General features: G+C 46.4%; 2 protein-coding genes across 2 annotated transcripts in view; both read right to left on the bottom strand.

Annotated features, from left to right (window-relative positions):
- Positions 1 to 12,551, bottom strand: part of peli3 (pellino E3 ubiquitin protein ligase family member 3) — a 46,873-nt gene extending 34,322 nt beyond the window's left edge. Inside the window, exon 1 of the mRNA XM_037682308.1 lies at positions 12,504 to 12,551. The gene's annotated coding sequence lies outside the window, so the exon portion shown is untranslated. The remainder of the gene's footprint in view (positions 1 to 12,503) is intronic.
- Positions 12,552 to 13,509: 958 nt separating this feature from the next.
- The window catches only part of pelp1 (proline, glutamate and leucine rich protein 1), a 50,422-nt gene continuing 49,180 nt past the window's right edge, over positions 13,510 to 14,751 (bottom strand). Inside the window, exon 19 of the mRNA XM_037675011.1 lies at positions 13,510 to 14,016. Within this exon, the coding sequence (XP_037530939.1) occupies positions 13,903 to 14,016 (114 nt within the window). The 3' untranslated portion in view covers positions 13,510 to 13,902. The remainder of the gene's footprint in view (positions 14,017 to 14,751) is intronic.

Raw genomic sequence — 14,751 nt, forward strand, 5'->3', positions numbered from 1 at the left:
GGGGGGCTCTGTGCTGTGGGACCGGGGGAGTCTGGGCTCGCTGGGTGTGTGCCCACACTTGCATAGGGCACTCTCGCTGTGGGTGTTGTTATGGGTGGACTGGTCTTTTGCTTTTTTGGGGTGGGGGGGCGCTCTTGGTCGCTGTGGTGCTCTATCTGTGACTGTTTGGGCACTCCTGGCTGATTATCCCAGTCGGGGTTTGGTGGCCTCTCTGGTTGGGGGGCTGGGTGTTGGGCTGGGAATCGGGTTGGGGTGTCTGGACGGTTTCGGGATGGGTCTGGGTTGCTGGCCCTGGTTCTGGTTGGTCCTCGGGGGCTATGTGCCGGTCCGTGGCCTTGATCCCTGGTGGTGCGGCTGCCACCTCCTCCTGGGTATCTCTGTTAGACCCTCTGTCCCCTGGTGGATCTCGGAGAGTGGGGGTGCCTATTGGGGTCAGTGGGGGAGCTGGTCCCCTGGGGGGGCATTGCCACCTCAGTTCACCTCCCCATCCCGATGTCCTCCTCCGCCCACTCCACCACACCACCACTCAAACAGGGTTTTGGGGTTCAGGTGCACTACTGAGCTACAGGGAGAATCATCCATCTCCGTGGCTGGTGGGGTCCTGGGCCCTAATTTTAATATACAACCTAGACACTCACTTATAACACTCTCACGACACATGCATATATAGGATCTGGAGTGGGCACATGATCGCACTTAGGTGGTGGGATGTACTACCATTTCCACCTCCCCGGACCTGTGCCCACTCTCATATGTAGCATGTAGACATTTAGGGTTCGGGGCGGAGATGAGGGGTGAACGGGCACCGCCTGCTCTCTGGGCAAGAGGTGGGTCTGTGCCGATCGCCACCTCATCCCCCCATTTTAAACGCACTGTATAACAACATGCATCAACACCATATTCGAGTGGGAGGAGGAGGAAGTGGGTCTGTTCATAATTTATTTATGCATATATAGATTATTTTTATTTTTTTTATTTATTTAGTACTTTTTTTTTTTTTTTTTTCACAAACACCTCCTTTCTCCGTGTGACACTAGGGGTCTGGGATAGAGGGGGAGGGGGGCACATTGTTGGGGTCTGGGCTGTGGGTGGGCTTTGGGCCTTGGGGGCGGTCAGTGATGGGGCCGGTGCTTCGGTTCCTCCTGGGCTGTTCCGATTCTTTTAATCTAGGTTCCTGGTTGCGATGGCCGGCACTTTGACCGGGGTGGCTGCCGGCTTTCGGCGGGGGGTCGGCTATGGTAGTGAACGTGTGGTCATTGGTGGTGTAGGGCGGCGGTTGGGGGCGTGGCTTCGCCTCATCGGGGCACTGGCTGGTCTTCCTGTGTGGCATTTGCGGTGGGGGTGCTGTGTGTGTGTGGGGGGTGCATAGGTGGCGTGCTGGGGCGTCTCCGGGCCTATGGTGCGGGGCTCTTGATGTGGGGGCCGGCCCTCCTCAGCTGCGGCTCCCTGCTGCTCTGCCCTTTGGGCTGGGGCCGGCCTGTGGTCGCTGTCAGGTAGATGGTGCATGCTATCTGTGTGTGCCTGTTGGTTGCTCAGGTTGGGTTTTTGGTGGTACCCCTCTCTTGGATCAATTTGGGCCCCACATTTGGTGTGGGACCCACTCCCCCCGGTCGTGCCCCCCTTTGGCGGGGGACCCCCTTGCCGCTGGTGCATTGGTGGCTCTCGGTGTCTGGGCTGGGTGGTGGGGTGCACGTCGGTCTGCCCTGGTTGCTGCCTGGCGGGGCCTGGGTGCCCTGGCTCTGTCGGGGCTCTGCCGGGGGGTGGTATGGCCTCGGGGCTTGGGGCTCGGTGTCCATGGCCGGATCTACTTGGGGGGGGCATGGGTCGCCGGCCGGACCTGTGGACTCGTCGCTGCAGCTTCCTGGAGGCTCTGCATTGTGGTGGCTGGGGTCACCCGGTTCTTTCCTCTGCTCCTCTCTGGGGGGGTGCGGTTCTCCCTGTTGGGAGACTCCTGGGGCTCCGGGCCTGTGGGCCGCTGTGTGTCTGTGGCTCCGGTCCTCCCTATGTTGCCATTGTGTCCTGGGGGGACGGGTCTGTGGGCCCCCGCGTCCACTATTGGGCATTCTTTTGGAGAAATCTGGTGGTGGCAGGCATGCTTGCGCGGGTGTTTGGGTTCAGGTGCTGTGACAGATGCACGCTAGGTTGGGTAGTGGTGGAAGCTAGATGATTCCTTGTGCAATGTCGAATGTTTCATGGTGATATTGTGGGTGGCATTGTGCTGTGCATGTTGTTTTGTCGTGGTGGTCTCTCGTTTTATCTATTTCTCTTTTATTATTTAATTATTCTTCTTTCTTCTCTCTTTAAAAAAAATAAAAAAATAAAAAAATTAAAAAAAATTGAGCGATGATGATAAGTTCATTGAAACACTTCACGTTTCTACACTTAAACTGAGCTCAAAAAAAAAAAAAAAAAAGAAACACTGTCGGTCACTGATTGGTAGGGGGGAGGAGTCTGTGGAGTCTTTCCAAATCACCCGATCCGCCATTTTTCTCTACCGCTTGCCATTAGCGATAACTCGAGGAGCGTATCTTGTACGTATTTTGAAGCTATACAAAAACAATAATATCAAAGCTGTGGTCAAATGCAGAAGTGCAGGTGTTGTGCTTGGTGGCCGACGAAAAAAGTCAAAGCGAGCTATATGGAGCGATTTGAGGGTAGTTTGGACACGGTCACTGCTCTACTTGAATCATTTATAGAAGATGGTGAGTGTTTTCTAACTTTAAACATATTTTAAGTTACTCATCCCATCAGTTCTGAACATATTTTTAACTAACAAAAGAAGCTGAAGCCATAATAGAACAACATCGGTGCAACGATGCTAAGCTAATTTGCATAAACACTAATTGTCCTCCGGTCCCGTTTCTCACTGTATTTTATCCAGAACGTATTTCAGCGCGTGACGGTTCGTCTCTAAACTCCACATTCAACCCTCCAAGCCTCCCGGCTTTTGCTCCTGCTCCATCAGCGGAGTCTACACCTGACAGAGCTCCATCGCAGGTCCGCAGCCCACCTGCACCTCACAGAGCAGCACAACGCTGCAGCCTTCTGTGCTTGGTAAGAACAGATGCAACATGTTCCACATCACTTTATTTGTGCCGATAAGGACTTGCTTTTATTTTATTTTTAAAGTAAAAAAATAAAATGTTAAATAAATACTGAATACACAACATGTTGAACATGTGGTGGGATGAAATTATGTACAGGGTCCAAGTTACAGACAACAATAAAATGTAAAAGAAAAACAGTAATAAGATCTAAGATATGAACTAAGAAAAATATCAACTAAAAAACATCTACTAATAATACACTAAGCACTAGTAGCATTAAACAATAAAAACAATATGTCAAACAGCAACATGAACTTGAGTTTGTGCACCCTTATGAATATCTAACCAGGATAATCACTGTGAAAAATCACATCACGTTGCTGCTGATCTGTTTCATGTTGCTGCTGATCTGTTTCATGTTGCTACTGATCTGTTTCATGTTGCTGTGTACATTCGTGCTCGTTTGTTCACACAGACTCTGTGCTGCTGTTCGGCGTATTGTGTTTATTGCTTTTATGCTATTAGAGCTTATCATATTTTTAGTTGACGTTTTTCTTAGTTCATATCTTAGATCTTATTACTGTTTTTCTTTTATATTTTATTGTTGGATGTAACTGGGACCCTGTGAACATAGTTTTGATCCACCACATGTACCACATGAGGTGTGAATGACAATAAAGAATATCTGCATCTGTATAATACTTTCTGATTCATATATCCATTATTATTATTATATTATTTTCATTATTTTTAAATCAATTTATTTTTCATTTTCTTATTTGATCAGTTTATTATTATTAATATATCTATTATAGCTGTTAGCTGCACCTTTCTTTGTTTGATGCATTTATTCAAAAACAGTATAGCTTGAATTAACCACCTTTTTCTTCTTTCTGGTGAAGAGAAAGAGAAAAGAGTCCAGTAAAGAAAAGTCTTATTTCATCACTGAATGAACATGAAGAACTGAACCGGACACAGCAGGAACAACACGTGCGTCTTCTTCTGGATGAAGCCCGTGAGACAAGGGACAGACAATCATTAGTTGGATACAGTATTTTTTATTTTTGTACATTTTTCACTTGTTACTTTTCCTATTAAACAATTTTTTTCTTAAGTGGTGTCCTTGAACATTAAATTTCATTAAAAAAAATTACAATGTTAAGTTCATATAGTGTTTGTTTAAATTCATACTGGAAGTTGAGAAAAATTTCCAATTGCATTTGATCTTTAATGGATCCTAAGAAAAGATTACCAGAATCTGCTCAACTATAACTTATGTTATACATTTTTTGGTTCTAGGATGAAGTGAGACAAAAACAGTCAAAAATTCAGAAAAAAACAGTTATCATTTATCAGTTATCAGTTATCAGTTATCGGCCGTACAGCTGTGGCCCGAGAGATTCAGCTGAAAGTCCTGGTGCACCTTTTATTTGAACCTGCAGAGATTTGAACAGCTGATCTGAAGCAAACAGGCAGGAGTTCACCTGAAGTGACCACTACTGCTGTTTGATGGTCTCCTCCTTCACCATCCATCATCCATCCATTATCTTCTGCTTCCGGGTCGTGGGGGCAGCAGCTTTACCAGGGAGGCACAGACATCAACAGCCACCTCTTCAACTCTTCTAGGAGGACCCCAAGGTGTTCGCAGACCAACTGACTATTTAACAAGTAATATCCTGATGCTGCTCAATAATTCAGGTAGAAAATTTAAAAAAAGTTAAGTCTGGTCCTCTGGACATTCACAAAACAAACAAATTTTATAATAAATAAACAATAAATGTTTTTTGTTTGTTTGTTTTGTTTTTTGAATGTCCAGAGGACCAGACTTAACTTTTTTAGATTAATAAGTAATACATTTATGTTTTTAAATTTAATGAAAGACAAACCTTTAAAATTTAAGGACAAAATTTAATCTAATTGTTTTCAAGTCTGTAGCTGATTGTAAAATCAGTTTCAAAGGTTACAACACAGTGTGTTTTGCAATTTTAACATGAACCTTGTGCATATCTGTAAATAATAAAAGTGAAGATATTTTTAATACATCTTTATTGTAAAAAATCTATACTAAAATGGAAAACACATGGGTTTAAAGCAGGCAGGAAGGCAGTAAGGTAGGATTATGAATCAGGTTTAAAAGTTACAGCTCATGAGGTACTCCATTAGAGCATGACATCTCTTCCACAACATCATGTGACAAAGTCTTCAGGGTGTTCTTCTAATATGTTTAGTGGTGGCTAGTAAGTAGCTGAAGGGAGCACTACCGCCACCAGGTGGTAAGGCGAGTTGGATTCTGGTCCCCGCCTACAGAGCCGGTCCAGAAGTGTAAATGGAAACGCAATGACACACGAGCCGATCTGAGCTGACCCGAACTGACCTGATCCGCACCGTAACAGTGGAAAAGGGGCATAATTGAGGACATGAACCTTGCTTGGAACTATTTTCACAATAGTTTCATCTACTTTGTAAATATACGTGCCCCTTTTTGCTAGTTCAGAATAAAAGGACAAGACAGACCCTGGTTTACTCCTGAGTTAGCTGACCTCCTACTAGAGCTGTCATTTCTAACCCGGGCCCGAAGCCCAGCCCGGCCATGATAATGTGATGAATGGGCGGGCCGGGTCGGTGTAGGGCTTTTAATTGCATCAGCGGACGTGGGTGGCTGACGATCTAATTATATGGCAACATGGCTTGCCATACAATCACCATCCGCACGCGGCCATTTGACCACGCATTGACTGGCCTTGAAAGAGGTTAAAAAAAGTTCAGTTAAGCTTCAGATGGGACTACTGCCAGGCAACGATCCATCAAAGCTCAAATGGACGTTCAGCTGCTGCACTCAGCGGACATGTATGGCCGACAACTCAAACTGGTGAGATCCCAAAATATCCTAGCAGACATGTCAGAGCAGGCTCTGTGTCTGAATAATGCAGAATGCAGGCAGAAGCAGGGATTTAATGCGCTTTGACAGCCATAAAAGGACAAACACCCCCTCATCTCCAATCTTCGGCTCCCTTTTACTCAGCCTCGCATGTCCGTCAACTGTTAATAACTGTATAAGTAGTTTTGATTAAAAATGTCGGGGGGAAGGGGGTTCGGACCTATAAATACTGTTAATTCATCGGGTCGGGTTTGCAAATCCCCTCCCTGGGCTGCCACCTTACCGTGGTGGAGGGGTTTGAGTGTCCCAATGATCCTAGGAGCTATGCTGTCAGGAGCTTTACACCCCTAGTAGGGTCACCCATGGCAGACAGGTCCTAGGTGAGGGACCAGACAAAGTGCAGTCCGAAGACACCGATGATGAGAAAAACAAATGGACTTAATGTTCCCTTGCCCGGACGTGGGTCACCGGGGCCCCACTCTGGAGCCAGGCCTGGAGGTGGTGCATGCGGGTGAGCACCTGGTGGCCGGGCTTTTACCCATGGAGCTCGGCCGGGCACAGCCCGAAGAGGAGACGTGGGTCCCCCTTCCCATGGGCTCACCACCTGTGGGAGGGGCCAAAGGGGTCGGGTGCAATGTGGGATGGGTGGTGGCCGAGGGCGGGGACCCAGGCGGTCTGATCCTCGGCTACAGAAGCTGGCTATTGGGATGTGGAATGTCACCTCACTGGTGGGAAAGGAGCCTGAGCTGGTGTGTGAGGCTGAGAGGTTCCGGCTAGAAATAGTCGGACTCACCTCTACGCATGGCTCTGGCTCTGGAACCAGTTTCCTTGACACTGGACACTCTTCCACACTGGAGTTGCCCCTGGAGAGAGGCGCCGAGCAGGAGTGGGCATACTTATTGCCGCCCAACTTCGTGCCTGTGTGTTGGGGTTTACCCCAGTGAATAAGAGGGTAGCCACCCTCCGCCTACATGTGGGGGACGGGTTCTGACTGTCGTTTGTGCTTATGCACCAAACGGCAGTTCAGATTATCCACTCTTTTTGGAGTCCTTGGAGGGGGTACTGGAAAGTGCACCTCCTGGGGACTCCCTTGTTCTGCTGGGGGACTCCAATGCTTATGTGGGCAATGACAGTGAGACCTGGAGGGGTGTGGTTGGGAGGAACGGCCCCCTGATCTGAACCAGAGTGGTGTTCTGTTGTTGGACTTCTGTGCTCGTCATGGATTGTCAATAACGAACACCATGTTCAAGCATAAGGGTATCCATATGTGCTCTTGGCACCAGGACACCCTAGGCCGCAGTTCGATGATCGACTTTGTCATAGTCTCATCTGATCTGCGGCCACATATTTTGGACACTCGGGTGAAGAGAGAGAGACTGATCACTACCTGGTGGTGAGTTGGCTACGATGGTGGGGGAGGATGCCGGTCAGACCTGGCAGACCCAAACGTATTGTGAGGGTTTGCTGGGAACGTCTGGCAGAGTCTCCTGTGAGATGGAGTTTTAACTCCCACCTCCGGGAGAACTTCGAACATGTTCTGGGGGAGGTGGGGGACATTGAGTCTGAGTGGACCATGTTTCGTGCCTCTATTGTCAAGGCGGCTTACCAGAGCTGCAGCCGCAAGGTTGTCGGTGCCTGTCATGGCGGCAACCCTCGGACCCGATGGTGGACACTGTCGATGAGGGATGCTGTCGGGCTGAAGAAGGAGTTCTATTGGGCCTTGTTGGCCTGTGGGACCCCGGAAGCTGCTGATGGGTACCGGCAGTTCAAGCGACATACGGCTCGGGTGGTCGCTGAGGCAAAAACTCGGGCATGGGAGGAGTTCGGAGAAGCCATGGAGAATGACTTCCACACGGCTTCGAGGCGATTCTGGTCCACCATCCGACGTCACATGGGGGGAAAGCGGTACGCCACCAACACTGTTTATAGTGGGAATGGTGTGCTGCTGACCTTAACTCTGGATGTTGTGGGTCGGTGGGCAGAATACTTTGAAGACCTCTTCAATCCCACCGGCACGTCTTCCACTGAGGAAGCGGAGCCTGGGGACTCTGGGTCGGGCCCTCCAATCTCTGGTGCTGAGGTCACCGAGGTGGTTAAAAAGCTCCTCGGTGGCAGGGCCCCAGGGGTGGATGAGATTCGCCCGGAGTTCCTTAAGGCTTTGGATGTTGTAGGGTTGTGTTGGTTTACGTGACTCTGCAATATTGCGTGGACATCGGGGGAAGTTCCCCTGGATTGGCAGACCGGGGTGGTGGTCCCCCTATTCAAAAAGGGGGACCGAAAAGTGTGTTCCAACTACAGGGGAATCACGCTCTTATGCCTCCCTGGTAAGGTCTATTCGGGGGTTCTGGAGAGGAGGGTCCATCGGATAGTCGAACCTCAGATTCAGGAGGAGCAGTGCGGTTTTCGTCCTGGCCATGGAACATTGGACCAGCTCTACACTCTCAGCAGGGTCCTGGAGGGTGCGTGGGAGTTTGCCCAACCGGTCTACATGTGCTTTGTGGACTTGGAGAAGGCGTTCGACCGCGTCCCTCGGGGAACCCTGTGGGGGGTACTCTGAGAGTATGGGGTACGGGGCCCTTTGATACGGGCCGTTAGGTCCCTGTATGACCAGTGTCAGAGCCTGGTCCGCATCGCCAGCAGTAAGTCGGGCTTGTTCCCAGTGAGAGTTGGACTCCGCCAAGGTTTCCCTTTGTCACAGATTCTGTTCATAACTTTTATGGACAGAATTTCTAGGTGCAGCCAAGGTGTTGAGGGGATCCGTTTTGGTGGCCTTAGGATTGCGTCTCTGCTTTTTGCAGATGATGTGGTCCTATTGGCTTCATCAGATCGTGATCTACAGCTTTCGCTGGAGAGGTTCGCAGCCGAATGCGACGCGGCTGGGATGAAGATCAGTTCCTCCAAATCCGAGGCCATGGTCTTGAGCCGGAAAAGGGTAGAGTGCCCTCTCCGGGTCAGGGAGGAGGTCCTACCCCAAGTGGAGGAGTTCAAGTATCTTGGGGTCTTATTCACGAATAAGGGAAAAATGGAGCGTGAGATCAATAGGTGGATAGGTGCAGCATCTGCAGTGAAGCAGGTGCTGTACAGATTTGTTGTGGTGAAGAGAGAGCTAAGTCAAAAGGCGAAGCTCTCAATTTACCGATCGATCTACATTCCTACCCTCATCTACGGTCACGAGCTTTGGGTTGTGACCGAAAGAATGAGATCTCGGATACAAGTGGCTGAAATGAGTTTTCTCCGCAGGGTGTCTGGGCTCTCCCTTAGAGATAGGGTGAGAAGCTCGATCATCCGGGAGGGACCCCGAGTAGAGCCACTGCTTCTCCACGTCAAGAGGAGCCAGTTGATGTGACTTGGGCATCTGTTTAGGATGCCTCCTGGACGCCTCCCTGGTGAGGTGTTCCGGACACGTCCTACCGGGGGATGAGGCCCAGAGGAAGACCTAGGACACGCTGGAGGGACTATGTTTCTCGGCTGGCCTGGGAACGCCTTGGGATTCCCCCGGAAGAGCTGGCACAAGTGGCTGGGGAGAGGGAAGTCTGGGCCTCCCTACTTAGGCTGCTACCCCCGCGACCCGACCCCGGATAAGCGGAAGAAAATGGATGGATGGGTTTGGAAATGATGGCTATGGGCTGGGGCCGGGTCAGATATTTTGGGCCCGAATGTAACTCTCCCTCCTACAGAGGAGAGATGAGCTTTGGGCAACAGCAAGACAATCTAGCTCTGACCCTGATTAATTGCATTTTCAACAGCTGCAGAATCAATGCAGCTTCCATCAAAGCCACAAAACATATATACTTTTTATCTCAGACCTCCAAATACCTAAATGACCCTAAAAGATTCTGGAAAACCATCAAATCACTTTCTGGCAGCTCTCATTCATCTGACCTGCCATCACAACTTCTTAACTCTTTTCCTGTGTCAAATAAGCACAAGATCCTGAACTGTTTCAACAAACATTTTGTTGATTCTAGTTCTTTATTTGCCACAGTTACTAATGGAAAATCAGCCACTTCTCCTTGAAGCCAAACATCTACAAACCAAATCTCTACTACAAGTCAATCCTCAGTAAACCACACCTTTTCATTTTCAATGCTTTATGTTAGTGAGATTAATAAATTGTTAACAGGTCTAGATTAGAAAAAATCTGCAGGCCCCGATGATTTTCCTCCTTGTTTCTAAGGCTAGCTGCACAAATCATTGCAAAACTAGAGTCCAAAATCTATCCTGTCCATAAGCCAAAACACCGTTCCAGATGCTTGGAAAACAGCCTTTGTTCTATCTTTACTGAAGCTAGGAGACCCCACTATACTGAACAACTATCGACCAATCTCTAAACTCTGTATTCTTGCTAAGGTTTTAGAAAAACTGATAAACTCCCAAGTCAAGAAGCATTTGGATTCTTTTAACATCTTACCTCCCCATTAATCTGGTTTCAGGAAACAGCAGCACAATGACTGCTTCACTGAAGGTTTTAATGACATTGTTGAAGCACTAGGTGCTAAGGATTATTGTGCTGGACTTTATTTAGACATGTCTAAAGCTTTTGACATTGTGGACCATGACAAGTTCCCAGAAAGTGGTGGTTGGTTCTCTAAATATAGATAGCGAAAAGTACATTTATTTATGTACATTTTTAAACATTTCAGCATGTAACTTCTGTAAAAGAACCGAGGCTGGAGTTCCACACTGTCCCATCTCCATCAAATGACACTCTGGGGCATAAAATGACCACAAGAATATTAGAGCACACATCAGTTTATGTTCTCATCTGTAGAAAAGTATAAATTAATTCAAAGGAAAATACCAGAAAATTGGGTAATACTTTACAATAAGGTACACAAAATTGGATTAACTACTAAGGAACGCCTCAGGAATGAATGAGGAACAAATCAGGAGCTAATGGGTAGTTAACCAGTATTTACTGGGGAACACACAGCCACGCTGGGACTGCTGGTTAGTTACCTTGTAAATGAAGAGGAACTAATGAAGAACTAATTACCAAGGAAACCAAAGAGGACCGAATCAGGAGCTAATGGGTAGTTAACCAGTACTTACTGGGGAATTACACAGCCAAGCCTTATTAGGGAACTATTGGTTTGTTACCACAGAAACAAACCAGTAGGTAATGGTCACGTAGTGATTAGGTAATGATTGGTTCCTCAGTAAGTACTTGGTTTGATGCTTCACTACATCAGTGAACAAAATAATAGCCAGGCAATGATTTGGTACAGAGTAAGTGATCGTCATTTATAGTTAAGACGACACCAGTATGAGATTATGAAACTAATAACGTCTTTCATCAACAGGTTTACAAAAGAGAAAATCCAATTAAATCATTAATCACTAGGAAACAGGTTTTTAACAATTATGAGCTGTGACATCACTGGTGCCACATGGAGAATTTCTCCTCCGTTTATGTGGTAACTAACCAGTAGTCCCCTAATAAGGCTTGACTGTGTGTTCCCCAGTAATTACTGGTTAACTACCCATTAGCTCCGGATTCGTTCCCGAGGCGTTGCCAGTTACTGTAAAGAAAGTTTGTGTACCTTATTGTAAAGTTTTACCCAAAATTTCTCCCATGGATACTTTGTTTTGTCACTGCCTTGTCCGTCAATCCCAGTGTGTTTGAAAAGTGCAGGATATGTCACCAAACGTGGGGACCGAGTTTGGACAGAGTTACCGTGTCGCTCAGACACGTCATTGACAGAAAGTGTGAAAGGTGAGCTCGGTGTAAGTAAAATGGACCGTTACGTGCTGGTTAATACTGTGGTATATTTATTTGGAAACCAATCTGTTGAAAACGATCAACTGAGAACGACTTCCTTTCATTAAAATCCGTCCAGAGATTCAGGAGAAATTTTGCTAACAGACGTTTGACTCCCAACAGTCAATGCTGAAGTTTAAAGCACAGCTTCAGTGTGATTAAACAGCTGCATGTAAATGACTCTCAGCTACTACCACACCACATCCTGCTGCACAAACCTGTTTGTGTATTGTCAGTTGTGGCGGCCATCTTGAATTTGATCCATAAAATAATCAGTTTCTTAGAGCTTTAAGTCCAGTGGAGGATATTTTGCTAACAGGCAGACACTTCTCTATTGCTGGAGGTGCTGCAGGTGACCTCCCCTCCACAGTGTGTGAGTTCCAAGGAGCAGTCTGCTCCCAGCTCAGGATTTACTGTCGTGGTGAGCTCATTACTCAGCACAGCTGGGTCACAACCACCGAACTCCTCGAACATTCTGGAAACATCAAACCCCACAGCGGCTTGTGCATGCGCCACAGGAGCTGGACCGGTTCCGACCCAAACACCACCTCCAGTCTCCACCTCCGTCTGTAGTTTCCTCCGTTTAAAATAAACAACAGTTAACGCAGCGCGCGCGCACCCCAACTGATGCAGAGGGACACCGTCGCCCCTCTCCCCCTCCTCCCCCATCATGTCACTACAAAGCCTTACTGCGGTTGGGATGGAGGCGAGGACGATCCGGCCCGCCTCAGCCTCCTCCACTCACGAGCGGACAGACAGGCCCCCACAGGCCGCCCACCTGCTCCAGAGACCCCCACCCCCCAAACCAGGCCCGTACCCGCTGATGTTCGCCAGTGGAGGTCCAGCAGCGGCTCGGTTCCGTGTGGTTCCCTTGATGCCGATGAGTCCGTCAGGTTTCCGCACGGCCCGGGATCAGGAACACAAGAACCCGAGGAGGATGATGAGGAGGTGCGGAGCTTCACCGCCTCCCATCTGAAGACCCGTCCTGACGTCACCAGACAGCCAGGCTGACGTCACACACCCCTCCTCTCCATCTAAAATATTCATAAAGGGCTGGATATCACCCGCCGCCTTTCATGTCCGCTTAAACTAAATTTAAAATGCAGCAGCTTTAAGTCAAACCTCAAAACTAACATTTAATCTTATTTTATACGGCAACATGTCGCACTCCGGTTTAAAAGTGACAAAATCAAATTTAATGGCATATGTGTTTCATGGGACATTCATAATTATTTCGTAATGAATTTATTTATTTAGTCTCTTAACCCTCCACAGCAGGGGAGCCCTGAAATAAATAAAAACAGAGAAATACGTTTTTAAATACCTAAAATACTTTTTCAAAAATAGTGACAGTTTATTATTTAAAGATATGTAAAAAAATATTTTATTGGATGAGACATTTCATTTTTTGAGCATTTAAATAATTTAATGGCATAGCTATTTAATTATTTGATTAGCCGTGTTGGCTAATTGATCATCACAGAATATTTTACTTTTAATAAGAAGGCTCAGATGACAGATTAAACAAAGAAAAATAAAGAAGAATAAAGATGCACCCAAACGTCAAAGAATTCATGTAACATGAATTAGCCATGTTGGCTGACGTTAATTAACCGTGGTGGCTGATGCTGATTAACGGTGGCAGCCATCTTGAAATGACATGACTCCAAAAGTTATTCATTTGCAGATGTACATCCAATAATTACCATCTTTAAATTTAATCAAAATACATTGAGTGACTCATGAAATATTTTACTGAGAGAGACAAATGGGCAAAACATTATTATCCGCCTTCATCTTTCAGTGGTAGGCAGGTGCAGTGCTTAAATTATGGAAAATAAATCTCAGAATAAACGGTGTAGTGAGTTTCTCATGACATAATATTTTAACTTTAATAAGAAAGCACAGATGACAGATACAACAAAGAAGAATAAAGATGCATCCAAACGTCAAACTGCATGAATTCAGAGGTTCTGGGTAACAGATTTCTGGAGGTTCACCAGGTTAATGCAAAGAGATGCTGCTCCCTTCACTGTTACTGGGTTCCCACTCAACACCATCATACCTAACATCAGCAACACAGTGAAACTGATTAACCATAAAAAAGAAGACCAGATTTAGAACAAAGAATGACTTCTAATTTTATGTTTGAGGTATTACAACATAAAAACGTGACTCATGTTATAGTTTTCTAACGTCTGTCACAATGATTCACATCACATCGCTTCAGGAGGAGATGTGCTGGAGCGGTTCAGTCCTGAGGCATCTTCATCATCTGGTGGACAGGGGTTAAAATCTGCCAACATGGAGGCCATGGCTTCATCTTCCATCTGAAGGACACACAACCGCCATTACACACTGGTTTTATTAGAAGCTTTTCAACAAAGTTTATTTAAATAACTTTACACTCTATTAAAAAGTATTCACACCCTCTGCACTTTTCCACATTTTGTCTGAAGGCAGCTTAACATGCATGTTTCTGGACTGTTGGAGGAAGTACCCTTCCTATAGTAGTACAGTAGTACTATCCTTTTATTAAATTTGAAATAAAAATAACTGTAACCCCAAACCCTCAGCCTATAAGAAAAACAGAGGAGGTTCAAAAATTATATTAAAAATAAAATGGACAAACTCGGACTTAAACAGGTGAGCTTCCAGAGTCTGATCATAACTTTTATCTTTCCATAAATGTTATGAAATATTTTTCAGTTCAACAGAACGTTGCAGTATTGATATTGTTTTTCCATTATGCATAAAGAACAGTTGTCAAAACATCAGAAACATCTCAAGTCTGAAAACAGAATCAGTAATTGGAGAAGACCTGGTTTAATTAAATCATATAACCTGTCAAAGAGCAATGTTAAATGTATTGGAAAATAAACTAAAATGCATATATTCAAACTCGGGATCTGTTACCATGGCGATCTAGCCAGGCTCAAACTCAGGTTCTGTTACCATGGCCATCTAGCCAGACTCAAACTCAGGTTCTGTTACCATGGCGATCTAACCTCTCAAACGCAGGCTCTGTTACCATGGCGATCTAACCAGGCTCAAACTTGGGCTCT

Source organism: Nematolebias whitei, chromosome 1 (genome assembly GCF_014905685.2).
Source record: "Nematolebias whitei isolate Nwh7 chromosome 1, NemWhi1, whole genome shotgun sequence".
NCBI lineage: Eukaryota > Metazoa > Chordata > Actinopteri > Cyprinodontiformes > Rivulidae > Nematolebias > Nematolebias whitei.